At 40.6% G+C, this 21341-nt stretch overlaps 1 protein-coding gene across 3 annotated transcripts; it reads left to right on the forward strand.

Annotated features, from left to right (window-relative positions):
- On the forward strand, positions 1 to 1645 carry LOC122621288 (protein amalgam). Of its 3 annotated transcripts, none has more exons than XM_043799108.1 (2): positions 1 to 82; positions 448 to 1645. In XM_043799108.1, the coding sequence occupies exon 2, from the start codon at positions 455 to 457 to the stop codon at positions 1454 to 1456; it is 1002 nt and encodes a 333-aa protein (XP_043655043.1). In that variant the 5' UTR covers positions 1 to 82; positions 448 to 454; the 3' UTR covers positions 1457 to 1645. The 3 variants fall into 3 exon arrangements, with proteins under 3 accessions (XP_043655043.1, XP_043655044.1, XP_043655045.1); XM_043799109.1 differs by having other exon boundaries at positions 5 to 98; XM_043799110.1 differs by having other exon boundaries at positions 74 to 82; positions 453 to 1645.
- Positions 1646 to 21341: the final 19696 nt, after the last annotated feature.

The raw sequence follows: 21341 nt of genomic DNA on the forward strand, positions 1-21341 counted from the left end.
CGAACGCGAAGTGAAGCGCATTGAACCCACAACATCCGAGATAACCGAGGGAAAAGAGTCACAAAATCAACAGCAACATCCTGTAAATAAACAGAACTGTATGAATATTATTAAAATAAGACGATAAAACCGAAAAGTGTGTACAAGCATTATATTATTATTTATTGTGTTTAAACGAGTGTGTGGCCTAAATCTATTTCCTTATTTAAAGATCTATTGGTATACTTGTGAACTTTGATTTCTCCATTAATAACAGACCTTAGTTAGGCTCATTATATTGAATTCAAAGAATGTAAGATGGGTAAAAAATGCAGTTTTGCATTATATTACATAGGAAGCATTTAGAAAAACAAACGCGATCAAATGACTGCAAATTAAACCGTTTCATGTAATATAAAGTGATGCACTCGTACAGTTAAATATCAAATCACTTTTGATTTCTTACAGAACAGCCATGGCGGGTCTGCGGCTTTATAACGTTCTAATATTGTGCCTTGCGATCAGCTTGGAGGCGGTGCTAGGAGCCCCAGTGATCAGCCAGATCAGCAAGGACGTGGTGGCCAGTGTGGGCGACTCTGTGGAGTTCAACTGCACCGTGGAGGAGGTGGGACAGCTCTCGGTGAGCTGGGCCAAGCGTCCCAGCGAGTCGGACACCAATTCGGTGGTGCTCTCCATGCGGAATATCCTTAGTCTTCCCGACCAGCGGTACAACGTAACGGTCACCGAAGGACCCAAGACCGGCAGCGCCACCTACACCTTCCGCATTCAGAACATCGAAGTCAGTGACATGGGTCCGTACGAGTGTCAGGTGCTCGTTTCGGCCACGGAGAAGGTGACCAAGAAGCTGAGCCTGCAGATCAAGACCCCACCAGTGATCGCGGAGAACACCCCTAAGAGCACCCTGGTGACGGAGGGTCAGAATCTAGAGCTGACCTGCCATGCCAATGGCTTTCCCAAGCCCACGGTCTCCTGGGCCCGCGAGCATAATGCCGTGATGCCAGCCGGAGGCCATTTGCTGGCGGAACCAACTCTCCGGATTCGTGCAGTGCACCGGATGGATCGCGGCGGCTACTACTGCATCGCGCAGAACGGAGAGGGCCAGCCGGACAAGAGGTTGATCCGCGTCGAGGTGGAGTTCCGTCCGCAGATCGCCGTCCAAAGGCCCAAGATCGCCCAGATGGTGTCCCACTCCGCGGAGCTGGAGTGCTCTGTGCAGGGCTACCCGGCTCCGACGGTAGTTTGGCACAAGAATGGAGTGCCCCTGCAGTCCAGCCGGCACCACGAGGTGGCCAACACCGCATCTTCCTCGGGAACCACAACCTCTGTGCTGCGCATCGATAGCGTGGGGGAGGAGGACTTCGGGGACTACTACTGCAATGCCACCAATAAGTTGGGCCACGCCGATGCGCGACTTCATCTCTTCCAGACCGTCATCCCAGTGCCCTCCTTGTCGTAATAAGCCCTCAACGTCACAATTTCCATTCCCACGCAACAAGACTGGAACCTCTGGACCTCAATTTCGCCTCTCGTCTCGCTTTTTCGGCAATTCGCCAGTCCGGATGCGGTCTGTGTTTATATTATTAATGATTCATTCAATTAGCTCCCATTCAGTCTTCATTATTTTCGGACACACTTGGAACTGAGCCACCGCTTGTGCCTTATGAATTTTGCTCTGCATCCGTCGGCTTATGCAAACACACAATAATATGCTTAAGTAAATAACGTTCTCTAAAAAGTTTAATCTGTCTTTTCCTATGTAGTTGGATTGGTCTGTATACGGGGTAAGTTAGCTACCACGAGGGAATAAACACGTCTTAAGGCCACGAATTAAAGGGTTTGGTATTCAATAAAACTAAACAAGGAAAGCAGGCTAGGGCAAAAGTATTTTACAGATTTCGGGACAGGGAATCTTAAAATACATAGTAAATGAAGATGTGAATTAAAAATTAAAAACTAATTCTAAGCAACATTATGGTTTCTAAATTTTGAAGTAATTACCATTACTTCTTACCTCTTACACTCTAAAACCATATTAAATAAGAGATCTTTCAAGGCCCCCAAGGTCCCACCTTGACACCAAAAACAGAATGTAACCTCCATCCTGATCTGGTATGCCAACGGTTAACACTGCCGAAAGTCATTTGCCAAAAAGTTAACTGAGCCCGCTCAAAGTGCCACAGCATTTAACTCTTCAATCATGGTTAAAAAATGGCAGTCAGTTCACCTCTTGACGTAAACACTCACATGGCCAAAACGGGGAGTGTGGGTTTTTCGAAGGGGTCTGTGTGGCGAAAAGTGAACCCGAACGGAAGTTGTTCACTGTAATTGAGAGAAATGAGAGGCATTTGTAAGGCGGCCCAACGAGCTGGGTCTGCCACTGGACAGGAACTATTCGGGAGCTTGTGCGGGGATCGCATCCGAAGTCCCCAAAGGACTCCATTATGGCCGGAGCACATTAGTTTAACTAAATCCCCAACCCGGCTCATCGCTCACCAAAATCAACACTTGCTAATGACTTAATTGTTTCCATTAGAAACCCGTTGCTGGAACACATTTGGCAAATTTTTCATCCTCGCTCCTAGTCCTTTTTTTCACATGTCTTGCTGGCGGCCCTGTCCCGGCCCTCCTCGGAATGAATCCTGGCTAAATGTCTGTCTTTATTGTAATTGGTATTGTTGCTGCTACTCGCACGCATTCGAGGCAGAAGTCCAGAGACAACACGTGCGTCCCCGGCTCAAACTCCCAGCCCCGCAGCCAACCTCCCATTCCGTCGTCCTTTAGCCAGAACATCATTTCATTGTCTGCCGGAGTCGGAGGCTGAGGCCTCAGCGGCAGGAGCAGAGCAACATGGACGTCGACGTGACTTTTATTGATTTTCGGACGAAAACCTCCCCTGAGAGAGAGTCGCAAAAGTCGATTGGAACGCAAGCCGTGAGACTCTGGCCAGTTTAGGGGTGGAAATCGGGTTTTTCCTTTCCGCCACCCTGCCGCATAAAATGGCAACAGTAAGGCCTGGCTAAGGAGCTCGACAGAGGCTTCAGAGAGAGCCCACTTTCAGTTCCTCCTCCACCAGCGATTTCCAGCCTGATGGAGGCGGATATGAAACCAGAGTTAACGCCTGCGCAGTTCCCTCAAATGTTTACCTCAGGACCAGTGATGTCATCCTAGACTCTGTCCGGCATCATTTGAGCTTGAAAAAAAGTATAATGATAACCATATATGTATTCAGATTTCAGTAAAATCAACATTTTGTATGTTGGTAAAAACACAATTTATTTTATTTCTTATACTTAAAGTTAATATCGTAAAATGTTCTTAATATATAATAAACTTTTAAAAAATAAAATCATTCAGAAATACTACTACTATATTTTTATATTTTTAGCTACAACTAATTTTCTTACATATTTAGCTAATACATCTAGAAAAACGTCAACACTGCTTCCGACTTACTCGCTTATTGGATGCTGCTGCTGGAACCTGGAACCAGAATCCGCCGACAATCTCTCGATTCCAAATCGAGCCGCCTCCACAGACGGCCGGTCATTCGGCTGGGATCATTTGGCCAGGATGCAGTGGCCCAGATTCCGCGGCTCCAGAGCTCAATTTCCCACTGTTTCCACATCCCCAACGACGAACGCGGTTGTAAACAAAGGTCGTGGTGTTGGATTTACGAGTTGATGATAGCTGGTGATGATGATGATGCTCGGCTCTGTGACTCTATATGCACTGCCAAGGGGCTGTCATCCCAGTAGAACGCGGGCAGCGGCACGTGAAATTCGATTGGGTGAGTATCTCGTTGAAGATGTGACAAAGCCACCAAATTGTGTGCTGAAGTGAAATAATATTTTGGTGTTTAATACTGTGATTGTCGTGCGTTGAGTTTGGAAAAAAGCAAAGTTCTCTAGTTTGGACAAAGTTCTGGTCGGCCAAAACGCGTGTCCCTAATATTATTTGCATCGAAATACTTAAGAAATCTTAAATTCATTTACGACTTGGTTTCGTTTAAGCTGAGTAAATATTGACTATATGTCAAGTACAGGTTTTTTGGCCACCGATTTTTTTTTTATGTCGATAGAAGTGGGGGCCTAAAATAAATCTGGAACTTTGCCCGGAACGAATTAGTTGATCCATTTTGTTGTGGCTTAAAACACCATAAAACACCTAAAACACCATCTGGTTTGATGAATAGTTTACATATGAAAATTTCAATTGCTTTCCGTTTTAAAATTGTTTATATAAGTTACCAAAAGTGTACACAACATTAAATCTTAGAAGACTTAATAGATAATTTAAATATAAACACGTTTAGCTTTAAAATATTTATTCAATACTGCTTTAAAAACATACGGATTGGTTACTAGGAGTTTAGAAATCTCAGGTGTCAAATTTATCTAATTAAATTCGTTTAAATAAAGCACATTTTCAGGTACAATTTAATTCAATTTAATCAGGACGAATCAAGAACCAGTTCGAACAGGAGCGTTTTTTCAATTATTATTGGACTGATATAAGCTACTACAATGTGATCCATGCGCATAAATGATTCCCATATTCCCATTCCCATTAAGACAACGACAAATGGTTGGGAACAAAAGATATAAAATTGTATGAGCCAGGTTTACATTATTTTGTATATTACAAAACTATCAAACTTTTACAATTATTCAATTTAATTGACAGTAGTCTTGTAATTTTCCTCCAACAGATCGAAAGATCCCTAAACAAGCAGTTTGGCAATCAAATTCACCACAAACTGCTTGCATTTTCAACTGCTTGCCTGCTTTAGCGCTCCACGTTCAAACTAGATCCGTTTTCTTTTAATATTAAGATTGCTATTGTACAATTATATATTGGGGCTCTCGAAAGAAGGTTGTGTTGTGAGTTTGTTCAGATGCATTCATTTGCACCACGCCCCCAATCAGATAATTGTGAGCATGCTCGCACTGCAAGCCATAAGCTATAAGTAATTGCATTGTAATTAATGCTGGCACGCCGCTCTCTGTTTGCAAAAGATAAATTAGTAAATGAATTATCGCTGGCAATAGTGGGGCATTAATTGAAGTCTCGCGCGTTTGATTTATGAGTCCCGCGCAATTTATGGACGAATGCATAGCCATTTTCCCCAATATCCGTTAGCATGCGGCGAGCGAAGGAGATGCACGAGTGGAAAAATGGAAAATGGCAAATGCAAATGAGAAAAACTGTGCCATAAATAATAATTTAAATATTTCGTGGACCCCACATAAAAACGAATTAGCCTCGCATTGCCTTATATTTACAGACTGCCTTATATTTATATTTTTCACGGACGACAGAATGCAAGTCCGTAGGCAGAAAATAAAATATGAATGTTACAGTGGGCTCTTGTTGTTATTGAGTCGGTTTCAGGGATAATCACATGGGCCAATGTTTTATTTACAATTTTATATATTTTTATTTTGTATAGAGACTATCCGGGGTTTCTAGTCAAAACCAAGTGAATACATTAACAATATTTCTTTGTATTTATATTCTTTGTAGAATTCTATGTATTCGATTTATAGTATTACTAGTATCATAGTATCTTGCTCAAAATATTTTATAACCCAAGTTTCAGGTTATTTTTCTCAGTGTAGTAACTGTGAGTGACAAGATTGTATGCATGCATCGGTCGCGCGGGAACGGAAGGGGTCTGGTGGGATTTCGGTTTGCTTGTTTGTTGCCTGTCATTAATCCTTTCATGCGGAGACAAATGCAAACTGCTTTGTTCCCGCCCTCGCTTTCCGGCCACGCCCCTGGGATCCTGCTGCTGCGGTTGCGGTGCGTGCTCAAATAATAAATTTAACTAATTGCCCGAGCGATTGGCCAAACAAACCTAGCCAAGTGCACAAAAGGAAAGGGCTGAATTTACGATTTGCATTGCCAAAGAGTCTGCGTCTCTTTCCGAATTTGGCAGCCTTTAATCTCCTGAAATGGCGAAACTTGGATCGCAAACTTTAGAAGGGGGGCGTGGTCAGAGTCAAAGTCAGGCGGAAGTCGGAAATGAATTGGCGAGTTCTTGGCGAGTTTAGATGCTTGCCGTATTAATTCGATAAATTTTGAAAAGTCTTGGATCAGGACTCCGGATCTTCATCAGGGCCGTAGAGAAGGTTATTTCCTGGATTAAGAGCTTTCCATATCTTTGAGAGCTCATATGGTACCGGACAAAGCATAATGGTTCATTTTGGCATTGCATTATAGATTATTAATGTTAACTTAAATGTGTTATTCAAAGTAATTATAGCTTTGTCCTATAGTGTTTAAAGAAGGCAACATCTTTCAACATCCTCATAAAAGTAGCTGATGTTTGCTTGAGCTGTGCCTTGTTTAAATCCCCCTTTAAGTGTAATGCTCACATGTACCTCTTTATAACGAAAAAACGTGTGCCACCCAACGATTTCCAGGCACTTTCGAAACAGTATGAGGGTCGGATTTGGTGACCAGGATGGCGCACCACGGCAAAGGGCTTAAATGGACCCTTTTTTGCGGATATGCAAGCTGGCCTTGCGCCAAAAATGTGTAACGCATTTCGCAGCTCGCATTCGAATGCGCCGGAATGGTTTTTGTGTCCCATGTTGGGCCGCATCTGGTGAAATCGCTGGGGAGGGGGCACAACCGGTAAAAAAAGGGAGCCTGCTCGATGCGCCGTTTTAATATTTCGACCAATTTAGATAACTGTTTCCATTTGCAATTAAAATGCAAAATGCAGATACAGATACGCGAGAAACTCACGAATGCAGATGCAAACGGGGCGCGTCTGTCCGTTAAAAATTTCTGTGCCCAAACTGAAATTAAAACTTTTCCTTGACGGCCGCGATGGGCGTGGCCAGGGGGCGTGGTCGTGCGGCAGATAACTGTCTGCACTTATCTCAGCCAACTTCGATATCACGTTCGCTTCTGGTCGTCCCCCTTTGTGAAAATTAAAAACGAAATAAAATTAAAATAAAAAGGGACAGCCTGGAAAAATGAACAAAAAGACAAAGGACGAAGCCAGCGACGCATTTGCATGTTAAAAGTTTTCGCACTGCTGGCACTTTATTCGCCACCCAGTGATACTGCTGATGTGTTTCGTGGTTTGGTGTTTCCTTTTCTTTTGGCGCTTTCTGGCGGAAGTTCTGGGCGACCGCTATTTCTGGCAGAATGGCAAACGGGCCAACTGGATGGGGGTTTCGGCCAGGAAGGGGAAACCTGCAGACGGTTTTGGGTTTCTGTGTGTGCCGTCGAAAATATTTATGTTTTCGGCATTTAATTTATGTTTTTGCTGCAACTCACTTAAGTGCTCGATGACAAAATGAGCCAGAGGAAAATGGGTGGCCTTTGATAGGTCTAAACTCTGCGAGGTAAAGGCTAACATAACTTATAGTGTGTTAGTGGACTGTACCTAGGAATATTATTTATATATAAATACGGAGACTTCGAAGTTAATATAGGAGCTATAAGAATGTTTGCAGTTTTTCAGTTTCTTTATTATAAAGAATTAATCATCTCTTTTTTTACGTACATCATTATTTTATCTTTTAAACAAGATTATAAGTTTATTAAATAATGAACTTTAATGTTGAATAATATTAATTAAATAATATAAATTACATGAATATTGATATTACAATAATATAAACTATATTCATTTCTTAAAAAAATTGTTTGAAGTAATGCCTTTGTCTTTTGAGTCATTTACTTTTTCAAATGCCTTTAAGTAAGTACTGCTCGTTAATATTTCCCAGTCGTTGTAATAAAAACACTTGGCCCAACTAATTTTCCATCAATGATTATAATAAATTCATGTTTGCCTGATTGCCATTCATATTCATTTGTTTATACTTTCCACCAACTATGTACCTTCTTATTACTGTACTATGCCGCAAAGCTTGAGAGAGATTTCGCAGCATTTTTGATGGTGGAATTTCGCTGTTGTTTGTTGCCAGAAAGCCAAAATCCGATGTGAAATGATGAGCAATTTATCTGCGCGGAATCTGGGAGAATTCGCTGTGTAATGAATGTCCCAGATAGGATGCTCCCGTCGCATCCTTGGGATTTCCCAGCCCTTTCCGTATATCAACTAGAGAGGTGTGGGATGCTGGGTGGGTGGGCAAGTTGGCAAGTGGGCGGGTGAAGGCGCGCATTATTTGGTTTAAGGGGTTTTCATTATAACATGCATTGCACGCCACGCTCGTCTTTATCGCTATCGCTTGGCAACATCGAGCTGCTGGAACCCGTGTATCTATATCTATCAGCAAAAAACACACACTGCGGCAAGGACACACCACACACCCCACACCCTGCACAGACCACCACCCACCGCCCCCTATTCCAGCAGCCACGCCCACACCCGGAGATGAGATTCATGGATTGGGTTGGCAAAGGCAGCATCATGGGTTACATTAAAATGTTGCCATCCAAGCAACCTACTCCGCCGACAGACATCAGCAACCTCCTTCTGCTGTTGGTCCCCCTTCAGCCCCTTCTGCCCACAAAACCCCCTCCGCACGCCCCTGACTTTTACCAGGGGGTATAAATAAACTGCCGCAATCGCCAGCATCATCGTCGCATCTGCAATTGCGTATTTGCGAGCAGGGGCGGAACGGTCGGAATTTACTGTCTGAATTGGGCCCGGCCAGAAGGAGCCATCTAGCTCTGCAGTTGATGCCGCCCATAACTTTTACTCTGCAGGACTTCCAGCCTGGAGCTGGGTCCTGAGATCCGCTCTCAGCCTGCTTCTGAACAAGAATTGGCATCTGCTACAGGTTTTCGCTTATTCGTATCTGTATCTTTCTGCACCGGAAATTAGTCGGGGCTCGAATCTATTTGCAGTTGGATATTTAGTTTTCTATATTTTTCCTATATTTTAGTATTTCGGCTCTTAAAAATTACAATCCTTTTACCTTGACAGCAGAAAACTTATATAATGTCCTGCTAGAATTTATAGTTATTTCCACTCTGTGTTACTTGTATACACCAGCAAACATGAAATGAAATGACCCACACCTAAAGAAGGGCTAATGCCCCTCTGTCTTCTTGACCTCAACCATTTCCGTGTATTTTTATTTTCGCCTATGAAGCGTATGAAGATTTGATACCAAGACGGTGAGGTGCGCCACTTTCTCCCATCTGCCGTCGTTTTCCATTCAAGCTTTAGTCTGAGTTTGGTATAACCCCAGGCTAGTCGTATAAAATTTGCATATAATTTCAGTATTTGTGTATACCTTTTGTTTCTATTTGATTTGCTCTTGGCGCATTTTAATTTTATGTGCTCAGCTTGTTTTGGTAATCTGAGCAAAAAGGAATGGAGGCGTGTCAGCTCGAACATTGTAAATATTTGTTGATAAATGGTAATGGTGGAAACCGGAATATCGTGAACTTAATAAAGCAGTCCTTGAGGTAAAACAGCGTCATCAGAATACAGTTACAAATTTACTTATAAAAATTCTGAGGCATTGCAATTTAAAACAATAAAACACCGATTGAACACTAGAGATGTAAAAGTGATTGTAACATTTTGATACATAGTTAGTATCATAATTGGAATTTTTCATATTTTTTGATAACATACCATAACGGATCGAATATCTGTAAATCTCTTGGGTTTTTCCAGTTTTAATGTATAAGTCCACAATGAGAGTACCTTATCATTCTGCCAACCGTTTAATTTAAGTATCTCTTATATGCACCAATTACAAATCCCCAATTCCCCCGACTAATTAATTGTTTAATGCACTCCGGTTCATGTTCCACTCCACTCCATTCGACGCATTCGTCTGGACTTTTGCAGTGCGTTTTCCAAAATGGCCGTTTGCATAAATGCGGCACACACGCACAGGATAATGGCTAATGGGGGTCGCTCTTGGCCAAAAGGGCATGCAGGAGTTAAGGGTCGTGGTAAAGGCGAGTCGGAGATTTTAATTACCTTTTGAATTTATGCTAATTCATATTTGAGTATGTACCCGGCGCATTCGGCAAATGGGGCCTCTGCACTATGTATCTGTATCTGCGTCTGGCCTTCTATAAAATGTATCTTTATCTGCGCGAGTGCCACGCGAAATGTCTGCTTACAATGCGCATCACCAAGTGGCATCATTAAATCGGGCATGCAATTATGCCTGTTTAATTTTAAACAAATTTATGCGCAAATTCTTCCTACAAGTCTGCAACAGCCATGGAAACTTTGACCGTGCCACATGCAGAGCGACCTTAAACATTTTACTCTCGTAAAAGCTTCAGATTGGGGCTTTCGAGCGGGTTCCGGGGAGATTTAGTCGGAGAACTCTTGAGCTCACGCTGCTGCTAAAATTACTTTTGCATCCGGTGCATTTCGGTGCGAAATGCCCCGCAAGGTCCGTTCGCAAACCTCAAAGCGGGAGTTTCATGGCGAATTTCTACAGTCGCCTTCCGATGAAGCCATTTTCCTTTCGGCCCCCAAAAACTACCGACTGCAGTAGTACGGGCCGAGGCACTCGGCTAAGTGAAAATGTGAGCTAGCGGAAGCACAGCTGGATGCTGGAAAAGCGGGGCGGGAATAGCAAACATCAAATGCGAGTGCTCAGTGCAGCGCACAAATTGAAAACAAATGGCACAGGCCCTGCACAGAATTATTTTCCCTCCTTTTGGTCCGTTTTTTATGCCTTTCCACATTCCCCGCGAAAATTTAAACGTGCTTTCTTGGCCAAGCATTCATTAAGTGATTTTTTTGGCACGTTCCATTGAAAATTAAACGGGGCTACGAAAAATGCGGGAGCCAAATTCTTACTTCTAATATATAGTTAAAACATTTAAAAAAACAGTAAGGCACAACCTAAAGCCAAGAATATATCGCTGAAAATGAAAACCCTTATTACTCGTTACTCGTAGAGTAAAAGGGTATAACAGTTGTGTCGAACTGAAAGGGAAGCGTTTTCGACGTCATAGAGTATATATATTCCTGATAAGGATCAATAGCCGAGTCAATATGACCTTATCCGTCTGTACGCCCGTATGAACGTTGAGATCTCAGGAACTATAAAAGCTATAAAGTCTGGATTATACATGCAGATTTCAGAGACATAGACGCAAATTGATTTCTGATAGTCGGGGAACTTGACTATAGCATTCTCTTTTGTTGTATTACTGATTTACTTTCTATTTCAAAATACTATTTACTTTCTTTTAAAAATATCTTTAAGTGTAACTTTGCTTGCATTTCACTTAAGTGCACCACTACTAGTTCATATTGCGGTCTTTTGTCAGCGTCCAAAAGCGCCTATTAGAGAGGTACGTGGCCCAAACCGCTTTGGCCATAACTCACAGCGAATGACCTTCTGGTGCAGTCGAAAAAAGCCAGAAAGGGGCAGAGGACGAAAAGTGGGACCGAACGGAATGTGTATAAGGGATGGGAACTGACAGACCCTTTAATTCCTGTACAAGAATGCAACACCACCGAAAAAACAGAGAACGAAGGAAAGAAATATGAGGGCCGGGAAAAAGTGGGTAAGGATTTCGAGCTCGTTGGGCATTTTAAGCGATTGCCAGGCCATGATAAATCGTGGAACTAATTTAATTAAAGTTTACGGCAACTCTGGCCAAGTCCCTGACTTCTTGGCAGCAATGTAATGCCACTGCAGACTGCAGTTGCAGATAGATTGCACGATAAAGGGATTCAATTATGGAAATAAACATTTTATGCAGGTGCATTTTACGATAAGGACTAATGAAATGGGAAATCGTAAATTTAAAAAAGCCATATTCTTTACCGTTAAAAGAGCGGGGAAAACTCATATTTAAGTATTCCTAATTTGAAGTGCAGCTTGCCTCCTTTTTTTTATTTTATCTTTAAAAAGACGCCTGAAATGCAAAGTGGACATTGAATAATTGAATAAAATGTAAAAAATATGTTGTTTCAATCAAAAAAAATAAAGTTCAAAGTTCTAATTCAAATTACAAAGTTGCATAGTTTTGAATATTTCATTAAGATCATGGCTAAAGTGGGTCGAGATTTGCCAGCAACTGAGACCCCAAGAATGTGTATTAAATTGTTTTGTCTAAGTTCACAATGCACCCAAGACCGAAAATGCCATCTCACGAAAGATATCATAAAGTTTATGCCTTTTCAGCTGGCTGTGATTTATGCGCAGAGGTTGCAATTAATGAAACTAACTATCGTGTATGCTGTAATCTGAATCTGAAAACAATTTGGCCAGGACATTCCATTGTCCTTCCGTTAATTTATGGTGTTGCGGCGGACACATGTGAGCAATACGCTTTTTGCTGCCTGCTTTTAATGCGCCGCACAGCGGCAGCGGCAAAAAGGGACATAATTAACGCAAATACATATGTTTTTATGAGGAATATGCATCAGATAGTGGAGTATATATACTCGCAGTTCTGTTATTGTTATGGTTGGGCCATAGCCAAAGCACATTATGCACACTTCGTCCGACGTCATAAATAAACGCAGTTTTGCTGTAAATTACGGATTAAAATTCTAGCTAAAATGGAGCAGGACGTGGAAGGCGGATGTTTGGGCCGCCCTAGATCTGGAGACATAAATAACAAGTTCATTTTCATTTAATTGCACATTTGCGCACACAAAATCGTAAATTGCAGGGCCTGCGTAGGACCGAATTCGAAATTATGATTTCAGCTTATAAAGTTTGTGTAAACCGTTTCTCGTTCCACGACGTAAGGACGCAAGGACTCGAGGACGCCAGTGAAGCCCCACAATTTCCTGGAACGAGTTAAGAATGCAAACAAATTTAAATATTAAATGCGATGCGACCGGTGGACAAAGGTAAGTATTTAGAGGGTGAACGCTGCTGCTCTAGAACGGGTTTGTTTTGTGTCCTTCCAGGGCGACAGGACATCTGCTCGACTGCCCCGTCCAGAAGCGCACAGAAGTAACTAAATCGTCCAACAACCAAAGACCAACTTTTGGCCCAAGTACACTTGGCTGTTTGCCGTTTTGCCGTTTTGCTGGCTTTTCTTTCTGTTCGCGAAGTTTGTCGTGTTTTTCCAAATTGTTATTTTACTTTTCTTTTTTCTGCAAAATTTCTCAACGCCCCGAAGGCAGATATGCTGCCAAAAGTTTTCTCCTCCACCATATTTATGGCAGTTCTTCTTACTTCCCCGCTCACTACGGAATGGCTGCTTCCGACTATCTCGACCGCCGGATGGGATCTCCAATTGTAACGCTCCCGTGACCTACCCTGTAGTTCCGGGCTTTTGTTTAAATGGCGTTCGACGCATTGTCGGATTGCTGGCTCGATTATCAGAAGCTCGTCTCTACAGGTATCTCACAGGGTAGAAATAAACCTCAAGACAAGTGAACTGAAGTAACTGTACGCGCCAGTGTAGTTGTTACTGTCAATATATTTTATCTATTAGTACACGCCGTAGTTTAGTTGTAGTTTATTTTCTATATCACCTCCTATTAACACTTGATTTTTTACACCATTTATGGCAGAAGTTCAACACCACAGCTTTATGCGACAGAAGTTCAATGAAATGAGAGGAAAAGAAAAACACATCAAGCCACAGAGCAAATACAAGAAATAAAGAAGGCAAACACCATGCGGCGTATACTTAATATCAGGCGCAGGACCAGTACCAGGACCCACCTATAAACGTCATCATAACCCAGCTAACAACGGGGACACGGAAATGAGGAAAAAAGCACCACGTCAGGCCCATCGAAATCATTATTTATGTAGGAAAACGTGGCGAGCTGACCCGGCTCCTTTCGGAATTTTCTCTCGTTTCCTGACAGCATCTGCAGACAATAGCTTCAGTGTGCTTGTGTGTGCGTGTTTCTACTTCCTCTGCGTGTCGTGTTGTGATTTTCGCCTCTGATTTTCCACCATTTTCCAGCACTTTACGGGGGAGTTCGGCTAAGTGAAGCGCAACTTTTACGTGGGCCTGAATTATTAATAAACGTTAAAAGGCAACGCCAATTGCTGAGCGAGCCCTCAGGCACCAGCAGCATTTTTCCTTCATTTTCCACAGGTATTTGAAGGTGTTCTTCCGCTAGTTTCCTTGTCTCCCGTGCTGTAGTTGAGTTGATGTTTTATGTGCTAAGAAGTTGGTTAGTCACCTGCGACAAGTTGGCTGAAAGCTTAATGCTTGCTTGGCTTTTTTTCCTCCTCATTTTGGTTTTATTACAGTCTTTCATTCGACTTTCGGAGAACGGCTTTGATATCATTTGTCACTCTGTTTTCAAAAAGAATTTTTAAGCTTGCCGATGAGTTGCAAATTTTGAATTTCCTTTACCTTCTATATGAGAGAAAGCTTACCAAAAAATAATTATTTGTGAATATACATTTGGAAATTTGAGTTGGCTCATAGCTCCAGCAATACTCGTATCACATACCCCCGGGAATGAATTTAAATAAATTGTCTCACTGAGTCTTAATTAAAAAGCACATATTTATACATTGAACACTTCACCAATTTCTCCAAATGTCATACGTTAACTGACTAAATCAAGTGTGACATTTATTATAATGTCAGCATCTACCTCGGACAACTATCTGAGCAAATGGAGTGGAAAATGAATGTGTTTATCTGGACTGTGGTTTCCCAAAGTCATATATATTGCTTGTTAATGACTTCTGATTGGTCTGATTTAAAGCTCAAACATAAATCGAACTAACTTTGCCAAATGCCAGAGACCGAGCGGTATAAAACTGCCTCACGTCTCATCAAGGATTCCAGGGACGAAAGTTGCTTTTATGGCAGCTGTCGTCCTTGGGGAGGAATGACAGGGTTCGAGTGCAGACGAAATAACGAAATGAAAGAATGCGATTTATTTTCGCATTGACAAACGTTTGATTTTCTCTGCGTTCCCCCATTTTACGATTCATGGTGTGTGTGGGTGGCTTGCAAAATGCGGATGGTTTCTGTTTTTTCTCAGATGTTGTTGCTTTTATTGAGTTGGCTATTTCTTTGTCATTTAAATTGTTGTTGTTGGCTTGTTGCCATTCCTTGTTTTACCCGCTTTGCGATGTCCTTTGTTATTTCGCCTTTGTTGAGTTTTCCGCTGCAGCTCCCAGCGCATTGTCGTTGGGTGAAAAGGGGAAAAAGTGGGTGGGAAATGTGGGACCCTCGTAAAGTGATTCGCACATATAATTGCTTTTGTCGTGAAACTTCTCACGGCGCCGTTCACCCCCTTTTGTCGTTCAACACCCACAGCCATTTTACCAGCGCGTTGAAATCATTCGTCAGGATTTATGCGAATGAGCGACAGTTTTTGCCATTTGTCTGCAGTGCCAGCAGATCAGAAGGGAAAGGACAGCGGCAAAGGCAGTCGGGAAAATTCAGATGAGAAAACCAGGGAAAGGGGAGCAGTGAGCGACGCAGCCAACATAAGCGATGAATAATGGTGAATCCGTATCCTCGCGCAGAAGTATCTTTGTATCTGGTTCGCTGCGCGACAAATAATTCCTGAATATATTTTTCCCGCTTAGTTTCCTTTCTGGATCTCTATACAGAGAAAAAAAATTTTATTTAAATTATATAAGAACCCTTTCAAGATAATGAACGTAGGACTGGATTAAATTTTTATGCAATGTAAATAAACAATGATTGCTATTCAAGATATAAATATTTTCTGACATTTCAGAAAGACAATTGTGATAATTTATTAATATTCCGTAATGCTATTCGGAATGTGAAAATGTTATAAAAAGAGAGATATATTAACTTTTTGTATACAAAAATAAATCATTTGGAATGTAATGAAGAATAAAATGACAACTATTGCTTGGCTTTAAAAATAACTTTGATTTCTCAGTGTACATATCCTACCTCTCCTCCTTCTCATCCTGTTCCACCTCAAGGTTGTCCGTTCTTTATTTCTTTCTCTTCTTCGTCGCTGTCCATTTTATTAATTCGTTTTATTTTGCTTCGCGTGACAAGTTGACATAAATAGATAAATTGAGCTTTTAAATTTGTCCCAGAATGGACCAGCACGGATCTGAGTCTGCGGAGGACCACCATTCAGGACGATAGCCAGTCAAATAAATACAAATTGTTTTGCAAACAAAATTGATTACCAGCAGCAGCAAGAGCTGAGTTCAAAATATTTGTTGGATTAACATAAACTGAACGCCTGGATTTATGACTTCAAAATCGGATTCTACCGAATTTGGCCGCATCTGGCGTTGTTCATTATTGGGGTCAGCCCTAATGAACTTGCTGGACACTGTATTTTTTTCATGATTTAAATGGTGAATGTTATATAACTAAGCCAATAAATCACAGCTTGTAAAACGTTCATCAAACAATTATATTTTACGATTTGTTTACCAAGGATTGAAGGTAGTTGAAACACTGCATGTACATAAATCAAAATAAAATTAACAAATTGCATATTTAATCCATATTTTTATTCAAATTTTTAACACTTTAAATTAAATTTTATGTGAATTGAGAAATTTTCAATTTATTTATCATAGCAAAGTGATGATTGCAGTAAAAGGCAATTTAGGCCTTCATGTCCCTTCTTGCCATCGACAAAAATCTGATCTTTCTTTTTCGAAACTGTATTTGGTATATGTTTACAGCCATATATTGTTCTTTATTAAAACATTTTTCGAAATTGGGGGAGTTGCATTTTTTGATGTTTTTGGGCGTTTGATTAAGTGGCAACATGGGTCAACAAACTTGCGCTGCGTCTCTGTCTCTGGAGTCTTCATGCTGAATCTCAACTTTCTGGCATTTATAGTTCATGAGGTCTCTACGTTCATACGGACAGACAAGAGGACTGACGGACGGGCGGACAGACAGACATGGCCAGATCGACTCGGCTATGGATCCTGATTAAGAATCGAGTAACGGGTATAATAAGAAGCAGATTCAGTTGATCCTCCGTAATATAATTATAAATTTTCCACATCATGCTGTGGGTTCTCCTTGGGTTTGTTAATAAAAGGGTTCGTGTTAGAGAATAATGTAAATAATTTTTGTTCATTTTCATACTACTAGCAAGTATACCTACCTGGCAATGTTTTTTTCCTACAAGCAGTATTTAAAGCAGCAAGCAGTTTATATATGTTACATTCGACAAATATGCTGGTTTGTGTACTAACTTATCTACACAACCTACATTCTACATTATAAAGGCGACAGTAAGAAAGAGCGAATTTAGGGGTAATTTATTGAGTTCGAAAGAAACTAAGCGAATTTAAATTCGTTTTATGTAAATGAAGATGTTTGATAATAAAAGCAATGCGGGGCTAAAAATGTTCCATTGTAAATCGAACGTCCCAGAAAATTGTGGTCTAATTGCAATTAAACACCATATTTGGGGGAACAACTCCGAGTTAGAAATTTCGTTGACATAAAGTTTATATTTGTTGTAGAATACAACTGATAAAAACGCGAAGACAATTTCACTCGTCAATAAAAGAACTTCTAAACAAGAAAATAACGATGTAATATAATTATAAACGGTAACGGTAATATGAATAATATTGTGAGCTTAGCCATATATGGAATTCATTATAAAAATTTAAAATATGTACATATATAATATAATAATATACACGTATAAATTAGTTTTTGACAAATTATACAAAAACATAATATAAATAAAACAAAATATTTGTAACAAATATATTATAAATAATTTCCCCAGAACTATTAACGCTGCTTGAGGTAATGCCAAGTCTACAAAGTTTTTTTGTATTAAAGCTGTTTAAATATTCGAATTATTTAAACTTTGAGAGTATTCTCTCCAATAATAAAGACAGCTTTCTTTATTTCTTTCTTGCAATCATGGTATGCCCCCTCCTTCCTAAAACGGAGATGGCAGTAGACCGTTTGGTTGGGTAGTGCGAACATCTTAAAAACCTGTCAGTCACAGTTGATGAAGGTTTCTCGCATCTCGCCTTTTACATGTTTCAGTTCTTCCTTTACTGGACTTATTTCGTTATACTGATGCCATTGCTCACGCTGTTTTGGGCCATCCTGCGGTAGGTAGAGAAGAGGAATGTTGGTCGAGTCATTTTTCTAGTTTTAAAACGCTAAACTCGACACTTAAAACACCAAGACCCGCCCCTAAGAATAAGGAAATGGCCGGCCCAACTAAGGAACTGCACTCCAAAAAATAAGTATGTAGATTAACAAAAATTATCTTCATAGTTTAAACAAACCAAATTATGCAATTCAATATCATAATTGTTAATTAATATAATAAGCTCATAATTAAATATATTTTAGTTGTTCCTTGCACTTAAGATATTAGCCCACTAATTCATAATATATGTCTTATATAGAAGCCATAAAATGGAATAAATTTATTTGAAGAAGAATTTAGATCTCTATTTCGTTACAGTGGACATTGATGTTTGCTTTGCTCCAAAGAAACGGACACTGTTCACAGTCTGCTGATTTTTGTGGAATGTCAAACTGATTTACTTTGGTGAAACTCCCCGTTTCAGAGGACAAATGTCACGTCGGAAACCATCCCCGAACTTTCTACAAATGGAATCCCCTATGAAAAGCTCTCAACAGCTGCCTAAGCTGCTAATAACGAATGGACACCGACCAGAAATTGGTCAGTGCGGATGTGGGTGTCCTTTTCCCAAGTCCATTTAATTACTTGGAATATCAACACTTTGTCAAAGTGCGCTATTCATTAAGGTGTCTGTGGGTGGCTTCTCGAGTAGAGTGGCCATCAGCCCACACCCTCTCAGCAGACCAATTCCATCTCTCCCTTTTAATTGTCACAATCCTGCGCGCCAGAGTTCATGTGGGTTGTGTGGCTCACACGTGGGAAATGGCCGGTTATAATTACTTTCTTTTCTTGTTTTATTCATGAGCAGCACTCAGCTGAAATTTGTTTTCGTTTAATGGTTTTTCCTTAAGAAGTCGCAAAGTTGAGGGGCTGAGTGTCCTGAATTAGGTTTGCTAATATTCCACTAAAATTAATTTCCTAAAACTGCAGTTAAATATTTAACATTGATTTATAAAATAGCTTCTTTACAGAATAGTTGGCAAATACATTATTATACCTCTTACGCGTAGAATAAATGGGTATACTAGATAAGTAGTGAGTAGTGACCTGATTATAGAAGGAAGTGTTTCCGACCCTGTAAAGAATCTATGTATATTCTTGATCAGGATCAATAGCCGAGTCGACCCGGTCCGTATGAACGTCGAGATCTCAGGATCTCAAGAGCTAGAAGGTTGATATTAAGCATACTGATTCCAGAGACATAGGCAGAGCATGTTGAAAACTGCCGTGTCCAAACTTTTAAAAAATAATTACATTTTTTGTTCGTTTTATTATTTGTCTGGTCAAGTCTATCGGTACACAAGTTACACGTATTATTTGCCACATATGATATACGTGTAGTTTCTAATTGAGAATTCTGACAGTACTAGGCAACAACTAGGTTATTTCCTCTTGAAAGCTCACTTTACGCAAATTTGGACTAGCAGCAGTGCCTTTGCATAGGACGCACGAAAACCGCTTCCGCTGCCTTTAGCAAAAATAGAATAGAAGCGATGAAGACGAGGCGGATTATGTGCCCAAGTGTAACTAAAGAGAATAAGGGCGAAAATCAGCGAATCATTAATCAATCCTTTCATGATGTGATGCGGTGCGTGTCCTTTTATGTGTCAAAAAAAAAAGAAAAAACAACGAGTGAGAGAAAGAAATAAAATAACAAAACAGCGGGGGAAATGAAAACCGACAGAGAAAGCGAAATGAGAGCGAGCCATAGGGAGAAAGAAAAGAAAAGTATCTTTTGCATGGGTATGACTGACAGCTAAGCAGGCAGCAAAGTCCAAGTGGATGAACAGGATACAAGGGATCAGGGTTGGGCCAAAAGGAAACTGAAAAAAAGCATCAAGAAAATGGCGACAAACCCTCGACGATGGTTTCGGCCTTATTTACATTTTGAGGTCGCGTTGATTAGCTGAGTGCGGGTGGCACCCCCAAGATATGCCACACACCACTTACCCCATCTTTCAGCCCCATCCACAATGCAGCGATAAGAAATGGAATTAAAGTGATAAAAGAAAAGGAAATAACATTATATATAAACAGCACGAATTTCTCTTGCCCTTACATAGCAACATGGCAAGTTGAAGACGATATGAGTTAATCTCAATCTGTTTTTATTAAAATTTTACTTATGATAATAATATTATGTTGTGTGTATTAAAAAACAAGACATAATTTTATAGTGCAGGGTAAGTTTCATTTCAAAGGACACTTTTTCAGTGAATTCTGCTGCCAACTCTTTTAACTTTCCCTAATCTTTAATTCTTTTGTACTATTTGTTTAACGAAAGCGACATGGAAACTTCACAACTAAGCTTCACCTGTCTGTCAACTTGGAGTCGTACATTCTGGGTGGGGAAATGGGGGAGTTTTGGTGTTTTGGTGAAGCGAATGAGTGATGGTCTGAGAGCTAGCTCTCCAGTCTTCAGACGGATAAAAGACATACCAGGCATCTGCTTAGATGCAGTAGCCAGCAGATGCATCTGCGAAATGGAAATGGAATGGGAACCTTGATCTTCAGGGGGTGGGGAAAGTCTTTCTCTCACGTGTTTCTGTCGTATGCACGTAACGTTTGTCGCCGGAGAAAAGATACGGATACAGAAAAGTGACAGTTTGCCGCCAGGAGTAGAAAAAAGAAAGATGGTGATTTCAAAAATCATGCAGTCGGTGGACATGCAGGCGGTCTAAGTTTCAGTTTTAAGGACACATGAGACCTACACCAATGCGTAAATATGGAGTACATCATTAATTATGCCCATGGGCCTGCGTTGCCGCTGAGCCGATTTATCTGACATTTTTTGGTATTGAAAAGTTCTCCGTTCTTGGGCAGCTCTTCCTGTGGATTTCTTACCAACAAAACTAAAAGAATTTCACCCGCTTGGGTTCCTCTGCCGAGCGGAGATCATTTGTTTTCCCGGCGACACATGCCTGGACCTTTGGACAAGCACTTACAAAAGTTACTCCTCCGGATAGAAAATGCAGAGTGCATTTAGCCGAAGGAGATCAATTAGATTTGGTTCTAGGTCTTTATTAAGGCACCCCTGAGAATTATTGGTAAATTGAGCCGTTTCAATCTTCTTCATCTTTTGAAGTCACTACGAAGAAAGCACTATAAAACAACTCCTTTGAAAGTTCCGAACTAAACTGTTATTCGCTTTGTTAAAAAAATCTCAAAGCTTTAAGTTAACAAATCAACAGCGAAAATTGTAATACTTTAAAATAAACTAAAGAATACTCCAAGTCGTGTTGCTCGAATATCACATACCCGTTACTCAGCAATCTATTAAAATATAAAATAAAATAAATGAATACTTTTCAACGAATTTCGAATAACATTTTACTCC

The sequence above is a fragment of the Drosophila teissieri genome, chromosome 3R (genome assembly GCF_016746235.2).
Source record: "Drosophila teissieri strain GT53w chromosome 3R, Prin_Dtei_1.1, whole genome shotgun sequence".
In the NCBI taxonomy this organism is placed as follows: domain Eukaryota; kingdom Metazoa; phylum Arthropoda; class Insecta; order Diptera; family Drosophilidae; genus Drosophila; species Drosophila teissieri.

Bases quoted from the DNA above. Each gene is read 5' to 3' on its own strand.
- LOC122621288 (XM_043799108.1), top strand. From the start codon at position 455: ATGGCGGGTCTGCGGCTTTATAACGTTCTAATATTGTGCCTTGCGATC.